At 50.4% G+C, this 20,651-nt stretch overlaps 1 protein-coding gene across 5 annotated transcripts in view; it reads left to right on the forward strand.

The window, feature by feature from the left end:
* The window catches only part of LOC119973192 (aminoacylase-1-like), a 68,611-nt gene extending 48,183 nt beyond the window's left edge, over positions 1–20,428 (forward strand). For all 5 annotated transcript variants that reach the window (XM_038810845.1, XM_038810847.1, XM_038810844.1 and 2 more), the window contains exons 11-15: positions 4,820–4,964; positions 7,538–7,606; positions 14,517–14,596; positions 19,442–19,502; positions 19,809–20,428. In XM_038810845.1, the coding sequence (XP_038666773.1) occupies positions 4,820–4,964; positions 7,538–7,606; positions 14,517–14,596; positions 19,442–19,502; positions 19,809–19,973 (520 nt within the window). In that variant the 3' untranslated portion in view covers positions 19,974–20,428. The remainder of the gene's footprint in view (positions 1–4,819; positions 4,965–7,537; positions 7,607–14,516; positions 14,597–19,441; positions 19,503–19,808) is intronic.
* Positions 20,429–20,651: the final 223 nt, after the last annotated feature.

A 20,651-nucleotide genomic window follows, 5' to 3' on the forward strand; every position in this document is an offset into this window, starting at 1 on the left:
GTGGAGGAGAGGCAAGCCGCCCTGTACACCTGCCCGGGAAGTAGGCTGCCAGCCACAGCCGTGCCGGGGGCAGGTGGCAGAGGCGGTCAGTGCCACCAACAACACCATCTGGACCGGCCTGCAGGTGTATACCTTGTGGACCAGTGAGAAGAACGAGAATTCTCTCTCACTGGGGTGCAGGTACCACCATGGGTCCACAACCCCCATCTGTTCCATGAATGCTCCCAATTCTCGAGCCATGCCCGTCTTTTTCCCCATTGTGGGGTTTGAACAGTCCATCAATGAGTCCCGCACACAGTAAAAGTCCCTCCCCATGATCAGTTGGTGTGTCGCTGTCCGGGATTTCTGCCACGGTCTTCTTTATGAAATCTGTGTCCACCCAGTTGGGCGCGTACGCGCTTACCAAGACAGGACACCGCTGACCTTGACGTACTGTCCTTCTTTGTCCATAACCATCCTTGCCACCATAAACGTTGTCCTCTTGCCAATCAGTATGGCTAGCCCCCTATCCCTCATCCCGTACCATGAGTGGTAGGTCTGTCCCACCCAGCCCTTTCTTACCCGCAGTCGGTCCTTCTCCCTCAGGTGCGTCTCTTGGAGGATGACTATGTCGGCTTTCAAACCTCTCAAGTGTGTCTTGACATTCCAGGTGATAATCCTGGTGGGGGGTTTCTGCCCCCCCCCCCTCCTTCCTGCGGGATCAACCATACTTACTTGGTGGACACGCCCCTGTACAAAGGGTCTCCCTTTGTTAGGAGGCCATTCAAAATGGCCGCAGTCATCATTCTCACCATGAGTCCAGGCCCCTGCGCTCCGGGGTTTCCCTTTGCCCAGGGGCCCACTAAAGTGGCTGCTTGTGGTGTCATCTCTTTCCCTCAACCTGCACCTTACCTGCTGAAGCCAATCACAAACCAACCCTTTCTTATCCTTGTATTTCCCTTGTGTTTTCCCCTTCCACCCCTCTGCTGCCTACCTCCCCCTTCTCTGTGTCCCTCCTTCCCTATTTCATCCTTTGCACTCTCCATCCCTGCCCCTGAGTCCCCGTCCCCCCCCCCCCCTGCTACCTCTGTGCCGGGAGGTGCGCCGCGGGCCCCCCCCGCCCCCCCCCCCCTTCTCATACTTCCTGAGCTAGCTTTCCCAAGCTAGTGTGGTGGCGCTCTCCTGGGACTGATCTTATCTCTTTCCTCAGCCCGCTAGATTGTTGTTCCCTCTTCACCCTCTCCTGTGCTCCGCTGTCCCTGCCCTTTCCTGTGTTTGAACATTTTTGTTCAGAGTGAGGCAGAACTGTCCCATGCAAACATGGTTTAAGTCTTTCATTGTTCTTTTTCTTTCTCCCCTTTTTCCTTCCTCTGTTTCGCCCTCAGCGCTGTCTCGCCTGCCCCTTGTCCGAAGTCGTTCGCCTCTGCAGGGGTATTGAAATAATGTTCTTTCTTTTGGAATGTGACCCAGAGCCTGGTTGGAAACAACATTCCAAACTTCACTCCCGTCCTGTCCAGGGCCAACTTCGCCTGGTTGAATTTGGCGCTGCGCTTTGTCTGGTCTACCCCAATGGCCTGGTAGAGTCGGATTCTGTGTCCTTCCCAGTTGCTCGCCTTTGTCTTCCGAGCCCGACGTAGGATCTTCTCCCGGTCCCGATACCTATGCAATTTGGCAATTATTGCCCTTGGCTGCTCCCCCGTTTTGGGCTTTGGTCGGAGTGATCTGTGTGTCCTGTCAATCTCCGGTGGTTTGGCGAAGCTGTCCTTCCCCTTTAGGCTCCTCTGGGTTATCACCAACCGTTCAATCTCGGCCTCGAGAGCAACAATCCTGTTGCTCTGGTCCGTCGATGCTTTTTCAAGCTCCAGGATTGTCTTCCCTTGAGCTTCCAGCTTCTTCCCCACACCGTTGATCGCTGACTGCATGGCGACCAATGCCTCCGTCACAGCCACCTTGACTGCCACCTGGATCTCCACCTTTATTGCCTCCCTCTTTGCCAACAGATCCTTGATCAGGAACATCTTCCATCCATCTCCAGGTTCGAACCATTGTTCGAGTCATCGGTCTCCCTAGGCCGCCCATAACCGCAGGGAGCGGGAGAAAACTGGAGGGGGATCACCGAACATACTCCCCTGACCGTAGCTTAGCAGTAGGATTGGATGTGGTCGGCGGCCCAGAGGAAAGGGAAGTCGCCAGGGTGGAGATCGGCCATGGGGCAAGGAAGTGAGACCCCACTGAGTTGTAGTTCCCCATGCCACGTGTGTCAACCCCCTCCAATGCCACTCCCACATCACCCTCACCCCCACCCCACCCTCACTACAACCACACCCCCGGCCCGCGGTTTAATCATGCGTCTTGTCTTGCAAGACCTGCTGGTGATGGGGTGGGTCCTTCTGGTGTGCCCCGCCCCAGCCATTGTCACAGCCTAACACCCCTCAACCCCCCCCCCCCCCCCCACAACTGTGCTGAGCAGTGATGGCGACAGAAACATGGACGGCAGCCCTCGACGAGAGACCCAAGTCACCCCGGAGCTCGAGTTTGGGGATGAGACAGATTTGCCATCACAGCTGTCTCCAACACCATCTAAAGGGCCTCATTTCACACATCCTCATCTGGGATGGGTCCCAACTTCTCCTCCCATTTCATCTTCACCTGATCAAGTGGTGCAGGTTCCGAAGAAATGGTCCGCCCTTCGATATTCAAGATCTTCCCCCTGCCAAACCCTCGCCAGCCGTAAGATTTAATCTATCAGTGATGGCTGCGGTGCTGAGGGGTGTACAGGTCTGCTAACCCCAGTGGATTGAGCCTGTATGGATGTTGTTTGATGGGAATAGCATTTCCTATATCTACATCATGCATAAATACTTTTGTACTTCCCAGTGTATTCCCATATGCAGCTCTATTTGACTGTAATAACTTTTAAAAAAATGTTTTATTGAAGACATTTTCAATATAAACTTAACCAAGTAATACACAAGCCAACCGCGGCAACAGGAAATAAATCCCTCCCTCCCTGCACTCCCCCCACCCCCCTCCCAACAAACACCCCCCCCCCATTCATCTCACTGGCACACCAACATCTGCCCCCCTTTTCCAGTGTTTCAGCCCAGCCCCCCGCCCAAACGATAAACAAAACTCCCGCTGACGACTCAATACCCCTTAAAGAAGTCGATGAACAGTTTCCACCTCGAGGTGAACTCCTCCTCCGAACCTCGAATGGAGAACTTGATCTTTTTCGAATGCAGGAACTCTGCCAAATCGCTCACTCGTGTCCCTGCACTCAGCCACACTGAGGGTTTGGAACCAGCGTTGACAGCACTTTGGGTTGAAAGGCATGTCTGTGTGGCCGCTGATTTGCAATTGTCTTGGGTTTGCGCCGGGGGGGTTGGATGCGAGGTTCCAGGGAGTCCCACCAGCGCACCAAAAGCTGTCTTCGCTGTATCAGGGAGGCAGAGGCCAACAAGTCAGCCTCCCTCCCCACTGTACTCCCGGATCCTCCAACACTCCAAATATCAGCACCTTCGGACTCGGACCTATCTCTACTCCCAGAATTTTGACATTTTGTCCGAAAATCCCTTCCAAAACCCTCTCAACCTCGGACACCCGAAAACATGCATGTGGTTCACCGGCCTCCCCTGCACACCACCCGCACCCATCCTCCAACTTGGGAAAGAACCAACTTATCCTGAACACTGTCATGTGGGCCCTTTGCGGCACCTTAAATTGAATAAGGCCTAGTCTTGCACAAGATGAGGATACATTCACCCTCCTCAGAGTTTCACTCCATACTCCTGGCCCCAACACCCCACCCAACCCCTCCTCCCACTTACACCTAACCTCTTCTTCTTCATCAAATCCTCATACATGTCTGCAACCTTGCCCTCCCCTATTTCATCCTCGGACAGATGGTTATCCTGCAATACCGGCAGAAGCAGTTTCGGAATCAACGGCACATCCTTCCTCATAACCTGCAGATACCTGAACCCATTCCCCTTCGGCAGCTGATATGTCCCCCCCCCACCATCTCCTCCAGGACTGCAAACTTCCCTCCCACAATCAAATCCCTAAAATAATGTATCCCCACACCTATCGCCACCCCTGGAACCTCGCATTCAACCCCGCCGGCGCAAACCTATGACAATTGCAAATCGGCGGCCACACAGTCATGCCTTTCAACCCAAAGTGCTGTCAACACTGGTTCCAAATGCCATCACCAGGCTCATGGGGTGACTGACCGGCGAGAATAGAAGGGGCGCCAACAACAGTGCCTTAAGGCTTATCCCCTTGCACAAGGCCGCCTCCATCCACCCCCAAACTGACTGCTCCGCCACCATCCATTTCCCAACCATTACAAGCACGGTTGATAATGTACTGATCAACATTGAGACCACTCTTGGAGACTGATGCAGAGCAAAATCCCATCAATGCTGGAAATCATGATAAAAACAGGAAACTCTGGAAATGTTCAGCCAGTCGGCCGTGGCAGTGTGTGTGGAGAGAAAGTGAATTGGCTGTTTCAGTGAGCTTTCGTCAGAATGTTTCCAGTACTTCCTGTTTTTAACCTCTGGAGTAAAGGTGTGTCCTTTTTGGCCAGCCATTCCCATAGAGGACAGAGTTACGGTGGGGCGAGCTCAGAGCAGAGTGACCATGGTGGCTCTCAGTCTTGGGTGACTGAGATGAGGTGGAAAATCTAAAAGGGTGGAATCATGGCATCACCTGTAAAATAACGAAAGGTACGGATGGGGTGGAGACATCTGAGACCAACAAACATGGGTTTCGAGAGCACAGGTACAGGGCAGTAACTCAGCCGCAGCTATAACCATGCTCTTGGTCTATGTTTTAGATTGAATCTGAGTGCGTGCCTGACTCTGGGAGATGTCACCACTGTCAACCTGACCTTCTTAGAAGGCGGTGTGGCCCATAATGTGGTCCCCAAGGAGCTAATGGCCAGCTTTGATATCCGGATCCCCCCGACTGTGGACCTTAAGGTATGACTGGGTCTGTGTTTTTTTGGTTTTGTCGTTCTCGGTTATATCAGTGCAGGGAGATATGTGTCATATATCAGTAAAGGGAGATATAAGACCATCAGACATGGGAGCAGAATTAAGCCATTCGGTCCATGGAGTCTGCTCCACTATTTGATCATGGCCGATATTTTTATCATCTTCAGTCTTCTGCATTCTCCCCATAACACTGATCCCCTTATTAATCAAGAGCTTATCTATCGCTGTCTTAAAGACACTCTGATTTGGCCTTCGCAGCCTTCTGTGGCAATGAGTTCCACAAATTTACCACCCTCAGTCCGAAGAAATTCCTCCTCATCTCTGTTTTAAAGGATTGTCCCTTCAGTCTGGGGCTCTGCTGTCAGATTCTAGTCTCTTATATTGGTGGAATCATCCTCTCTACGTTCACGCTATCCAGGTCTCTCAATATTCTGTAAATTTGAATGAGATTCCCCCTTCATCCTTCTAAACTCCATCGCGTACAGACACAGAGTCCTCAACCACTCCACATATGACAAGCCCTTCATTCCGTCTCGAATATCAGTAAAGGGGCTTGTGTGTCAGCTATTGATAAAAGGAGTCATGTATCAATCCCTCCATTGGCTCCATTCCTCTCTCTAGAAATTAAGCTAGTCGGTTTGTAACTTTGCTGTCACATTTAATCCTGTGATGGGCTACCGACCTCCTATTTATACTGTCACTAAGACTGCCTGTTTTTACCTCAGTAATATCTCTCAACTTCACTCCTGTCTCAGCTCATCAGTTGCTGAAGCCCTCATTTGTGCCTTTGTTACCTCTAGACTCGAACATTCGTAAAATTTAGTGCCGAAGGAGGCCATTTGGCCCATTGAGTCTGCACCGTCCCTGGGAAAGAGCACCCTACTTACGCCCACACCTCCATTCCATCCCCGTAATCCCACCCAACCTATTGGACACTAAGGGGCAATTTATCATGACCAATCCACCTAACCTGCACATCTTTAGACTGTAGGAGGAAACTGGAGCACCTGGAGGAAACCCACGCAGACACGGGGAGAAAGTGAAAACTCCACACAGACAGTCATCCGTGGCCGGAATTGAACCTGGGTCCCTGGCACTGTGAGCCAGCAGTGCTAACCGCTGTGTCACCATGCCACCCTATCCAACGTGTAGCTGACTGGTCATTGACATTTTACCCTCTGTATCCTTCATCCAAAACGCTGTGTCCCGCATCTCAACTCACACCATGTCCTGTTTCCCATCATCCTTGTGCTCACCGACCTATATTAGCTTCCAGTCAGGCAATACTTTGATTCTAAACTTCTCCTTGTCAAACCCCTACATTTTTTTGGGAAAATCTTTTTATTGGCTTTTCTCATATTTATAAACAGTTGTTACTTATATATTACATTTTTCTTGCGCTAATTTGCTTTATTTTACAGAGCGGTTTGATTTGTCCTTCATTTGACTAACTGTATGTACATTTTGCTGCCCTCTGGATCCCCCCCCACCCCCTCCCCCCCCCTTGATGTTCACTGTGAGCTGCCTACCCTTGACAAAGCCAAGTTTGGTCCTCTGCGACCACCTCTGGTACACAGTCCTCCAGCCTTTTGGCCAGGACCTTTGCGAGTATTTACGCATCCACGTTCAGCAGTGAAATGGGTCTGTATGTTCCACATTCAGTCAGGTCTTTATCTTTTTTGCGTATTAGTGAGATTGTTGTCTGCGCTAGCGTTGTGGGCAGGGTGCCCCCTGCCAGTGACTACGCGAACATGCCCCTTAGATGTGGGGCCAGGACTGGTGCGAATTTTTTGTAGAAGTCCGCTGGGAACCCATCGGGTCCCAGTGCCTTCCCCGACTGCATGGAGCTGACGCTCTCCATGGTTTCTCCCAGGTCTATTGCTGCTTCCAGCTGCCCCTGAATGTCTTCCTCCACCACTGGCAGTTCCAGTCTGTCTAGGAACTGTTTCATTCCCGCATCCCCGTCGGGGGGGGGGGGGGCTTGGAGGTGTACAGTCTCCGGGAAAAGGTCTCGAATGCCCGATTGACCTCCTTTGGCTCTGTTACCAGTCGGCCTTTGCTATCCTTAACCTGTGTTATTTCCCTCGTTGCTGCCTGCTTTCTCAGCTCTGAGCCAATAGGCGGCCAGCCTTGTCTCCATGTTCGTAGAAGTTCCCCCGTGTCTGGCGGAGTTGGGACACTGCTTTCCTCTTAGTCAAACCCCCTTGCTCCTCCCTATCTCTGTAATCTCCAACCCCACAACCCTCCGAGATATCTGCTCCCCTCTAATTCTGGACTTGCCCATTCCCAATTGTGATTGCTCCACCATTGGTGGTCATGTCTTTATGCTCCTTGGCCTCGAGCTGTGGAATTCCCTGCCGAGACATCCCTCTCCACCTGGTTCTCCATTTTGACATCTCGGTGACTTGGCGGCATGCTTTGTTTTACAGTGTTACTGAAAAAGTCTTGGGACGTTTAATTCATTCAGTGGTGCTTTATGAATATGAGTTGTTGTTTCCGATATCAGCAATGGGAGTTATGTCGGATAATACAGCCCATGTGACTTTGTCTTGTTTCAGGTATTCGAGGATCAAATTAAAGTGTGGTGTCAGGACGCAGGTGATGGAGTTGAGTACGAGTTTAACCAGGTGATAAAGTGAAATAAATCTTCTCCATAGTTTATTCTGCAGTTCGTTCTCAGCTTATTTGCAATAATCAAAAGTATGAAATGTCCCAGCTCCCAGTAAAACAGGATTATAATCGTGTTTGTGCAGATTGGATTCTCCTAGCGTCGGCAGCCTTTATGAGTGTGGACACACACTTGCTGTGTGGACACCGTGTGTGTGGACTGGACACTCGCTGTGTGGACACAGTGTGGACAGACACTTGCTGTGTGGACTGGACACTTGCTGTGTGGACTGGACACGCGCTGTGTGGACACAGTGTGTGTGGACTGGACACTCGCTGTGTGGACAGACACTTGCTGTGTGGACACCGTGTGTGTGGACAGGACAATTGCTGTCTGGACACATGGTGGACTGGACACTCTCTGTGTGAACACAGTGTGTGTGACCTGGACACTCGCTGTGTGGACACTGTGGACCGGACACTCGCTGTGTGGACACAGTTTGTGTGGACCGGACTCTTGCTGTGTCGACACAGTGTGGACTGGACACTCGCTGTGTGGACACTGGGTGTGGGGACTGGACACTCGCTATGTGGACACTGGGTGTGGGGTCTGGACACTCGCTATGTGGACACTGGGTATGGGGACTGGACACTCGCTATGTGGACACTGGGTATGGGGACTGGACACTCGCTATGTGGACACTGGGTGTGGGGACTGGACACTCGCTATGTGGACACTTGCTGTGTGGACTGGACACTCGCTATGTGGACACTGGGTGTGGGGACTGGACACTCGCTATGTGGACACTGGGTGTGGGGACTGGACACTCGCTATGTGGACACTGGGTGTGGGGACTGGACACTCGCTATGTGGACAGTGTGTGGGGACTGGACACTCGCTATGTGGACACTGGGTGTGGGGACTGGACACTCGCTGTGTGGACACAGTGTGGACTGGACACTTACTGTGTGGACACTGGATGTGGGGACTGGACACTCGCTGTGTGGACTGGACACTCGCTGTGTGGACACAGTTGTGTGTGGACTGGACACCCGCTGTGTGTGTGGACTAGACACTCGCAGTGTGGACACTGGGTGTGGGGACTGGACACTCGCTATGTGGACACTGGGTGTGGGGACTGGACACTCGCTATGTGGACACTGGGTGTGGGGACTGGACACTCGCTGTGTGGACACAGTGTGGACTGGACACTTACTGTGTGGACACTGGATGTGGGGACTGGACACTCGCTGTGTGGACTGGACACTCGCTGTGTGGACAGGACACTCGCTGTGTGGACACAGTTGTGTGTGGACTGGACACCCGCTGTGTGTGTGGACTAGACACTCGCAGTGTGGATATAATGTGTGTGAACTGGACACTCGCTGTGTAGACACTGGGTATGGGGACTGGACACTCGCTATGTGGACACTGGGTGTGGGGACTGGACACTCGCTATGTGGACAGTGTGTGTGGACTGGACACTCGCTGTGTGGACACAGTGTGGACTGGACACTTACTGTGTGGACACTGGATGTGGGGACTGGACACTCGCTGTGTGGACTGGACACTCGCTGTGTGGACACAGTTGTGTGTGGACTGGACACCCGCTGTGTGTGTGGACTAGACACTCGCAGTGTGGATATAATGTGTGTGAACTGGACACTCGCTGTGTAGACACAATGTGTGTGGACTGGACACTTGCTGTGTGGACTGGACACCCGCTGTGTGGACACTGTGTGCGGACCGGACACTCGTTGTGTGGACATAGTGTGTGTGGACAGGACACTTGCTGTGTGGACACTGTGTGCGGACCGGACACTCGTTGTGTGGACATAGTGTGCGGACTGGACACTCGCTGTGTGGACACAGTGTGTGTGGGCTGGACACTCGCTGTGTGGACACACTGTGTGCGGACCGGACACTCGTTGTGTGGACTGGACACTTGCTGTGTGGACACAATGTGTGCGGACCGGACACCCGTTGTGTGGACAGAGTGTGTGTGGACAGGACACTTGCTGTGTGGACAGGACACTTGCTGTGTGGACAGGACACTTGCTGTGTGGACACAGTGTGTGTGGACTGGACACTCACTGTGTGGGCTGGACACCCGCTGTGTGGACACAGTGTGTGTGAGTTGGACACTCGCTGTGTGGACACTGTGTGTGAACTGGACACTTGCTGTGCGAACACAGTGTGTGTGAACTGGACACTCGCTGTGTGGACACAGTGTGTGAGAACTGGACACTTGCTGTGTGGACTGGACACTTGCTGTGTGGACACAATGTGCGGACTGGACACTTGCTGTGCGAACACAGTGTGTGTGAACTGGACACACTTTTTGGACAGTGTGCGGACTGGACACTCGCTGTGTGGACACAGTGTGTGTGAACTGGACACTCGCTGTGTGGACACAGTGTGTGTGAACTGGACACTCGCTGTGTGGACACAGTGTGTGTGAACTGGACACTCGCTGTGTGGACACAGTGTGTGTGAACTGGACACTCTCTGTGTGGACACAGTGTGTGAACTGGACACTCGCTGTGTGGACACAGTGTGTGTGAACTGGACACTTGCTGTGCGAACACAGTGTGTGTGAACTGGACACACTTTTTGGACACAGTGTGCGGACTGGACACTCGGTGTGTGGACACTGTGTGCGGACTGGACACTCGCTGTTTGGACACAGTGTGGGCGGACTGGACACTCGCTGTTTGGACACAGTGTGCGGACTGGACACTCGGTGTGTGGACACTGTGTGCGGACTGGACACTCGCTGTTTGGACACAGTGTGGGCGGACTGGACACTCGCTGTTTGGACACAGTGTGCGGACTGGAGACTCGCTGTGTGGACACAGTGTGTGTGAACTGGACACTTGCTGTGTGGACTGGACACTTGCTGTGTGGACACAATGTGCGGACTGGACACTTGCTGTGTGGACACAGTGTGTGTGAACTGGACACTTGCTGTGCGAACACAGTGTGTGAGAACTGGACACACTTTTTGGACACAGTGTGCGGACTGGACACTCGGTGTGTGGACACTGTGTGCGGACTGGACACTCGCTGTTTGGACACAGTGTGGGCGGACTGGACACTCGCTGTTTGGACACAGTGTGCGGACTGGAGACTCGCTGTGTCGACACTGTGTGCAGACTGGACACTCGCTGTTTGGACACAGTGTGGGCGGATTGGACACTCGCTGTGTGGACCCAGTGTGTGCGGACTGGAGACTCGCTGTGTGGACACAGTGTGTGGACTGGACACTCGCTGTGTGGACACAGTATTTATGAACTGGACATTCGCTGTGTGGACACTGTGCGGACTAAACACTCGCTGTGTGGACACTGTGGACTGGACACTTGCTGTGTGGACTCTGTGTGGACTGGACACTCGCCATGTGGACACAGTGTGTGTGGACTGGACACTCACCGTGTGGACACTGTGTGTGGACTGGGAGGTGTGTATACTGGGTTCTTGATGGGAGTTGTGTATACCGGATTATTGATGGGGGCAGTTTATACTGGGTTATTGATGGGAGCAGTGTTTACTGGGTTATTGATGGAATCTGTGTATACTGTGGTAGTGATGGGATTTGTGTATACTGGGTTATTCACGGCAGTTGCGTATCCTGCGGTATTTATTGGAGTTGTGTACACTGGGTTCTTGATGGGAGCTGCATATCCTGCGGTATTTTTTGGAGTTGTGTTATTGATGTGCGTTGTGTATACTGGGTTATTGATGGGATTTGTGTATACTGGGTTATTGATGGAATTTGTGTATACTGTGGTAGTGATGGGCGTTGTGTATACTGGGTTATTGATGGCAGTTGTTTATACTGGGTTATTGATGGGAGTTGTGTGTACTGGGTTATTGATGGAATTTGTGTATACTGTGGTAGTGATGGGCGTTGTGTATACTGGGTTATTGATGGCAGTTGTTTATACTGGGTTAATGGTGGGAGCTGTTTCTACTGGGCTATTGATGGGAGCAGTTTAATGTGGTTATTGATGGGAGTTATTTATACTGGGTTAATGATGGACACATGGTGTACTGGGTTGTTGATGTGATTTGTGTGCACTGGGTTAGTGATGGGAGCAGTGTATACTGGGTTATTGAGGGGAGCAGTGTGCACTGGGTTATTAAAATTTTTTTTTTCGAGTACCCAATTCATTTTTCTAATACGGGACAATTTAGTTGTGGCCAATCCACCTGCCCTGCACATCTTTGGTTGTGGGGTGAATGTGCAAAGTCCACAAGGACAGGGACCCAGAGCCGGGATAGAACCTGCGCCCTCGGTGCCATGAGACTGCAGTGCTAACCACTGTGCCGCCCCTGTATTGGGTTATTGATGGGAGTTGCCTATACTGGGTTATTGATGTGAGCAGTGTGTACTGAGTTATTGATGGGAGTTGTGTACACTGCAATATTGATACCCTGCTGTCGTGGGGGCAGCACGGTAGCACAGTGGTTAGAACAGTTGCTTCACATGGCAGCACGGTGGCTCAATGATTGGCACTGCTGCCTCACAGCACCGAGGTCCCAGGTTCGATCTCGGCCCTGGGTCACTGTCCGTGTGGAGTTTGCACATTTTCCACACGTGTTTGTGTGGGTTTCGCCCCCACAACCGAAAGATGTGCAGGTTAGATGGATTGGCCATGCTAATCTGCCCCTTAATTGGAAAAAATGAATTGGGTACTCTAAATTTATTTTAAAAAAGAACATTTGCTTCACAGCTCCAGGGTCCCAGGTTCGATTCCCGGCTTGGGTCACTGTCTGTGCAGAGTCTGCACGTTCTCCCCGTGTCTGTGTGGGTTTCCTCCAGGCGCTCCAGTTTCTTCCCACTGTCCAAAGATGTGCAGGTTAGGTGGATTGGCCATGCTAAATTGCCCTTGGTATCCAAAAAGGTTAGGTGGGGTTACTGGGATAGGGTGAAGGTGTGGGCTTAAGTGGGGTGCTCTTTCCAAGGGCTGGTGCAGACTCAATGGGCCGAATGGCCTCCTTCTGTCCTGTAAGTCCTATGATTCTATGATAGGAGTTGTGTATACTGGGTTATTGAAGGGAGTTGTTTATGCTGGGTTATTGAAGGGAGTTGTGCATACTGCAGTATTGATGGAGTTGGGTATACTGGCTTATTGTTCGGAGCAGTTTGTACTAGGCTATCGATGGGCATTGTGTATACTGGGTTATTGATGGGAGTTGTTTATACTGGGTTATTGATGGGAGTTGTGTGTACTGGGTTAATGATGGGAGCTGTTTAAACTGGGTTATTGATGGGAGTAGTTTGTACTGGGTTATTGATGGGACTAGTGTGTACTGGGTTATTGATGGGAGTTGTTTATACTGGGTTATTGATGGGAGTTGTGTGTACTGGGTTATTGATGGGAGTTGTGTGTACTGGGTTAATGATGGGAGCTGTTTCAACTGGGTTATTGGTGGGAATAATGTGTACTAGGTTATTGATGGGACTAGTGTGTACTGGGTTAATGATGGGAGTAGTGTGTACTGGGTTATTACTGTAATGGGAGTAGTGTGTACTAGGTTATTAATGGGAGCTGTGTGTACTGGGTTATTGATGGGAATAGTGTGTACTAGGTTATTGATGGGAATAGTGTGTACTAGGTTATTGATGGGAATAGTGTGTACTGGGTTATTGATGGGAATAGTGTGTACTAGGTTATTGATGGGAGTAGTGTGTACTGGGTTATTGATGGGACTAGTGTGTACTGGGTTAATGATGGGAATAGTGTGTACTAGGTTATTGATGGGAATAGTGTGTACTAGGTTATTGATGGGAGTAGTGTGTACTGGGTTATTGATGGGAGTAGTGTGTACTGGGTTAATGATGGGAGTTGTGTGTACTGGGTTATTGATGGGAATAGTGTGTACTAGGTTATTGATGGGAGTAGTGTGTACTGGGTTATTGATGGGAGTAGTGTGTACTGGGTTATTAATGGGAGTAGTGTGTACTGGGTTATTGATGGGAGTTATTTATACTGGGTTATTGATGGGAGTTGTTTATACTGGGTTATTGATGGGAATAGTGTGTACTAGGTTATTGATGGGACTAGTGTGTACTGGGTTATTGATGGGAGTTGTGTGTACTGGGTTATTGATGGGAGTTGTGTGTACTGGGTTATTGATGGGAGTTGTGTGTACTGGGTTATTGATGGGAGTTGTGTGTAGTGGGTTATTGATGGGACTAGTGTGTACTGGGTTATTGATGGGAGTTATTTATACTGGGTTATTGATGGGAGTTGTGTATACTGGGTTATTGATGGGAATAGTGTGTACTAGGTTATTGATGGGACTAGTGTGTACTGGGTTAATGATGGGAGTAGTGTGTACTGGGTTATTGATGGGAATAATGTATACTAGGTTATTGATGGGGGTAGTGTGTACTGGGTTATTGATGGGAGTAGTGTGTACTGGGTTATTGATGGGAGTTGTTTATACTGGGTTATTGATGGGAGTTGTTTATACTGGGTTATTGATGGGAGTTGTGAATACTGCAGTATTGATGGGGAGCAGTGCTACTGGGCTATTTAAGGGAGATGTGTGTACTGTTTTTTTGTTGGGAGTTGTGTGTAGTGGGTTATTGATGAGGGTTGTGTATACTGGTTTATTGATGGGAGTTGTGTATATTGTGATATTGATGGGAGTTACGTATACTGGGTTAATGATGGGAGTTGCGTATACTGGGTTAATCATCGGAGTTGCATATACTGGATTATTGATGGGAGTTGTGTATTAAAATTGCATTTTTAATTAAAAATTTTAATTAAATTAATGGGGGTCTCTATACTGTGCCTTTGATGGGAGTTGTGTATATCGGGTTATTGATGGGAGTTGTGTATAAAGCGGTATTGATAGGAGATTTGTATACTGCCTATTGACAGGAATATTCATAGTTCTCAATTTTACTGCAGAAAGGCATGGACCAGACAGTGACATCAATTGAGAAGTCTGACCCCTGGTGGAAGTCATTCAGCAGCACCTGCCAGAAATTGTGAGTAGTGACATTTCCGTTGTTGAGGCCTGTGGGAACTATTCACTATATATGGTGGCATGTTAGCACTGTTGCTTCACAGCTCCAGGGTCCCAGGTTCGATTCCCGCTTGGGTCACTGTCTGTGCGGAGTCAGCACGTTCTCCCCATGTCTGCGTGGGTTTTCTCCGGGTGCTCCGGTTTCTTCCCATAAGTCCCGAAAGACGTGCTTGTTAGGTGAATTGGGCATTCTGAATTCTCCCTCTGTGTACCCGAACAGGCGCTGGAATGTGGTGACTAGGGGCTTTTCACAGTAACTTCATTACAGTTACCGTAATGTAAGTCTACTTGTGACAATATTAAAGATTATTAGAAATCAGTTACTGAACAGGGTTTACCAGATTGGTGGATGTTAAAGATTGAGGAGAACGACTGCACACTGATTGCTGTTGGACTGAGTTACAGTGAGGGACAATGCAGAGACTGTGTTACAGTGGGGGACTGTGTACTGACAGCTGCGGGACTGTGTTACAGTGAGGGACTATGTACTGACAGGTGAGGGACTGTGTACTGACATCTGCGGGACTGTGTTACAGTGAGGGACTGTATACTGACAGCTGAGGAACTGTGTTACAGTGAGGGACTGTGTACTGACAGCTGTGGGACTGTGTTACAGTGAGGGACTGTGTACTGACAGCTGCGGGACTGTGTGACAGTGAGGGACTATGTTACAGTGAGGGACTGTGTACTGACAGCTGCGGGAGTGTGTTACAGTGAGGGACTGTGTACTGACAGCTGCGGGACTGTGTTACAGTGAGGGACTGTGCAATTATTACTATGGGACTTTTACAGTGAGGGAGTGTGTACTTATTACTGTGGGACTGTGTTAGAAGAATGGACTGTGTACTGACTGCTATGGGACTTTGTTACAGCGAGAGACTATGTATTGACTGTTGTGGGATTGTGTTGCAGTGAGTGACTGTGTACTTGACTGCTGTGTGACTTGCTGTAGGAAGCAAGTGTGTACTGATTACTATGGGACTGTTATAGTGACAGACTGTGTATGGACTACTGTGGAACTGATTACAATTTCGAACTGTGTACTGACTGCTGTGGACTGTGTTGCAGTGAAGGATAGTGTACTGATTGCTCTGGGATGGTGTTTAAATGCCAGACTGTGTACGGACTATTATGGGACTGTTTTACAATGACTGATTGTGTACTGATTGCCGTAAGACTGTGTTACACTGAGGGACTGCATACTAATGTTTGTGGGACTGTGTTAGTGTGAGGGAGTGGCACTGACTACTGTGGAACTGTGTTGCAGTGAGTGACTGTGTACTGACTGCTGTGGGACTGTGTTACATTGAAGGCCTGTGTACTGGCTGCTGTGGGACTGTGTTACGGTGACAGACTATGTACAGTCTACTGTGGGACTGTTATACAGTAAGGAACTGCGTACTGACTGTTGTGGGTTGTGGTACCGTGAAAGACTATGTACTGACTGTTGTGGCACTGTATCAGTGAGGGACCGTGTACTGATTGCTGTGGACTGTGTTACAGTGAGGGACTGTGTACTGACTGCTGTGGGATAGTGTTACAGCGAGGGTCTGTGTACTGATTGCTGTGGGACTGTGTTGTAGTGAGATATAGCATACTGACTGTTGTGGGACTGTTCCATTGAAGGACTGTGCACTGACTACTTAGGAACGTTAGGGACCTGGAGCTGGATGAACTTCGGATCATTCGGGAGGCGGAGGAGGTTATTGAGAGGAGTTATAGGGAGGTAGTCACACCTCAGGTAAAATAAGAAGGTAGATGGGTTACCGTCAGGGGAGGGAGAGGGAACCGGCAGGCAGTGCAGGGATCCCCTGTGGTCGTTCCCCTCTATAACAAGTATACCGTTTTGGATACTGTTGCGGGGGACGACTTACCAGGGGTAAGCAATAGGACACATGTCTCTGGCACAGAGTCTGTCCCTGTTGCTCAGAAGGGAAGGGAGAAGAGGAACAGAGCACTTGTCATTGGGGACTCCATAGTTAGAGGAACAGACAGGAGGTTCTGTGGGAACGAAAGAGACTCACGGTTGGTGTGTTGCCTCCCAGGTGCCAGGGTTCGTGATGTCTCTGATCGTGTTTTTGGGATCCTTAAGGGGGAGGGGGAGCAGCCCCAAGTCGTGGTCCACATAGGTACCAACGACATAGGTAGGAAGAGAGATGGGGATTTGAGACAGAAATTCAGGGAGCTAGTGTGGAAGCTGAGAGCTAGAACAAACAGAGTTGTTATCTCTGGGTTGTTACCCGTGCCACGTGCTAGCGAAGTGAGAAATAAGGAGAGAGAGGAGTTGAACACGTGGCTACAGGGATGGTGCAGGAGGGAGGGTTTTGGTTTCCTGAAAATTGGGGCTCATTCTGGGGTAGGTGGGACCTCTACAAACAGGATGGTCTTCACCTGAACCAGAGGGGTACCAATATCCTGGGGGGAAGATTTGCTCGTGCTCTTCGGGGGGGTTTAAACTAATTCAGCAGGGGGATGGGACCCTAAATTGTAGTCCCAGTGTACAGAATGTTGAGAGTAGTGAGGTCAGGGATAGGGTTAAAAGTTCGAAAGAGGGCACCGGCAAGCAGGACGCTGGTTTGAAGTGTGTCTACTTCAACGCCAGGAGCATCCGGAATAAGGTGGGTGAGCTTGCAGCATGGGTTGGTACCTGGGATCTCGATGTTGTGGCGATTTCGGAGACGTGGGTAGAGCAGGGACAGGAATGGTTGTTGCAGGTTCCAGGATTTAGATGTTTCTGTAAGAACAGAGAAGATGGTAAAAGAGGGGGGGGTGTGGCATTGTTAATCAAGGAAAGTATTACGGCGGTAGAAAGGACGCTTGAGGACTCGTCTACTGAGGCAGTATGGGCCGAGGTTAGGAACAGTAGAGGAGAGGTCACCCTGTTGGGAGTTGTCTATAGACCTCCGAATAGTTCCAGAGATGTAGAGGAAAGGATTTAAAAAAAAAAGGGGCAGCACGGTAGCATGGTGGTTAGCATAAATGCTTCACAGCGCCAGGGTCCCAGGTTCGATTCCCGGCTGCGTCACTGTCTGTGTGGAGTCTGCACGTCCTCCCCGTGTGTGCGTGGGTTTCCTCCGGGTGCTCCGGTTTCCTCCCACAGTCCAAAGATGTGCAGGTTAGGTGGATTGGGCACGCTAAATTGCCCGTAGTGTCCTAAATAAGTACGGTTAAGGGGGGGGTTGTTGGGTTACGGGTATAGGGTGGATACGTGGGTTTGAGTAGGGTGATCATTGCTCGGCACAACATCGAGGGCCAAAGGGCCTGTTCTGTGCTGTACTGTTCTATGTTCTATAACTGTATTATAGTGAGGGACTATTTACTGACTTGTGGGACTGTGTTCCAGTGAGGGACTCTGTATTGACTGCTGTGTGACTTGTTATAGAAAGTGAATGTGTACTGACTGCTGTGGGGCTCTGTTATGGTGATAGTCTGTACTTATTGTTTTGGGACTGTGTTGCAGTGAGGGACTGTTTACAGACTACTATGGGACTGTGTAACAATGACAGACGGAGTACAGACTACCAAGGGACTGTGTTACACTGATTGCTGTGGGACTGTGTTCCAATGATGGACTGTGTACTGACTGCTGTGGGACTGTGTTACAGCAAGGGACTTTCTACTGACTATTGTAGGTCTGTGATACAGTGAAGGATGGTGCACCCGCTACTGTGGGACTGTGTTACAATGAGGGCCCGTGTTCTGACTGCTGTAGGAATGTGTTACAGTGAGAGACTGTGTACTGCCTACTGTGGGACTGTATTACAGTGAGGACTGCATACTGACTGCTGTGAGACTGTGTTGCAGTGAGGGACTATGTACTTACTGCGATGGGAGTGTGTTAGAATGAGGGACTGTGGTGACTACTATGTGACTGTTACTGTGAGGTAGTGTGCAGACTGCTGTTGGACTGTTGCGGTGAAGGACTGTGTACTCACTGCAATTGGCTGTATTACAATGAGGGACTGTGTACTGACTGCTGTGGGATTGTGTTACAATAAGGGACTGTGTACGGGCTGCTGTGGGATTGTGTTACAGTGAGGGACTGTGTACTGACTGCTGTGGGATTGTGTTACAATGAAGGACTGTGTACTGACTGCTGTGGGATTGTGTTACAATAAGGGACTGTGTACGGGCTGCTGTGGGATTGTGTTACAGTGAGGGACTGTGTACTGACTGCTGTGGGACTGTGTTACAGCAAGGGACTTTCTACTGACTATTGTAGGTCTGTGATACAGTGAAGGATGGTGCACCCGCTACTGTGGGACTGTGTTACAATGAGGGCCCGTGTACTGACTGCTGTGGACTGTGTTACAGTGAATGAATGTGTACTGACTACTATGGGATTGTGTTACAATGAGGGACTGTGCACTGACTGCTGTGGGACTGTGTTACAGTGAGGGACTATGTACTGATTCAATGTTTTTAAGATAAAGGTAGATAGTTTTTTGAAGAATAAAGAGATTAAAGGTTATGGTGTTCGGGCCGGAAAGTGGAGCTGAGTCCACAAAAGATCAGCCATGATCTCATTGAATGGCGGAGCAGGCTCGAGGGGCCAGATGGCCTACTCCTGCTCCTAGTTCTTATGATTGCTCTGGGCTGTGTTACGATGCCCGACTGTGTAGGGACTACTGTGGGACTGTTTTATAATGACAGACTGCTGTGGACTGTATTACCATGAGGACCTGTGTACTGACTGCTGAGGGACTGTGTTATAGTCAGGGTTTGTATACTGAATTCCATGGAACTGTGTTAATTTCTGGTGCTACGGGAGGGATGTTTACCTGCCTCATTGTGCTGTGTTTTTCAGGAACATGAAACTGAAATGTGAGATCTTCCCGGCTGCCACTGATAGCCGCTTCATTCGCGCTGTGAGTGTCTGAATCCTAACACGGGGCCTGTCCGAGTGCCTCACAACCTGACCAGAGAGGGGTGATGTTTTTGGGCATGTATCTGTTATGGATTATGCTTGCCGATGTTTGTCAAGGTGGAGCAGTTTATGGGGCAGCTTTGTCGGGTTAGGGAAGGTGTTTAGTCAAGTATTTGTGGTTTTAGTGTGTTTGTGAGTGTGTGGTACATTTGGGATTATTGTTGGGATGAGGAAAATGTTTGGGGGTTGTTTTGGCTGGGTTTATCTTGCTGTTATGTCTGTGACCCACTCCTCTCTCCTTCCACAGATGGGTTACCCTGCTATCGGATTCTCACCCATGAACCAGACGCCTATTCTGCTCCACGATCATAATGAGTTCCTGAACGAGAGAGTCTTTTTGAACGGCATCGAGATCTACGCCAGCCTGATCCCCGCTCTCGCCACTGTTCCACCCCTGGAAGGGGAGACCTGAAACTGCAGGGCTCGGAAACTCATCCCTCACCCCCTCCTCTCTCCTCAAGATCCCCTGCACCACCCCTCTCCCCGACACCTCCCCCCAGGCCCTTCCCATCCACACCTCCCCTGACACCCCTCCTCCACAATTCCCACATATTCCTAAAACTCCATCCTTTCCCCTTCTTACGCATACTCACAATGCACACGCTGTCCTTCACACCCCCTGCCTCCCTCCCTCACTCCCCTCACAACCCCGTCTCCCCTCCCTCACTCTTTTCCCCTCCCTCACTCTTTCCCCCTCTCCCCTCACTCTTTCCCTCTCCCCTCACGCTTTCCCCTTCCCTCAAACTCCCTTCCCCTCCTCTCTCACTCCTTTCCCCCCCCTCACACCACTTTCCCCTCCCCCTCTCCTTTTTACCTGCCTCACACCTTTTCAACTCCCTCACACTTTTTCCCCTCCGCACCCCTTTCCCCCTCCCTCACACTCCTTTCCCCCTCCCTCACACTCCTTTCCCCCTCCCTCACACTCCTTTCCCCCTCCCTCACACTTCTTTCCCCCTCCCTCACACTCCTTTCCCCCTCCCTCACACACCGTTCCCCCTCCCTCCACCTGTCTCTCACAGCCCTGCCCTCACTTCCACCCCCTCCTTTCTGCTGTTTTGATTCTGCCAAATTTACCTCCTATATCGAATTA

Source organism: Scyliorhinus canicula, chromosome 11 (assembly GCF_902713615.1).
Source record: "Scyliorhinus canicula chromosome 11, sScyCan1.1, whole genome shotgun sequence".
NCBI lineage: Eukaryota > Metazoa > Chordata > Chondrichthyes > Carcharhiniformes > Scyliorhinidae > Scyliorhinus > Scyliorhinus canicula.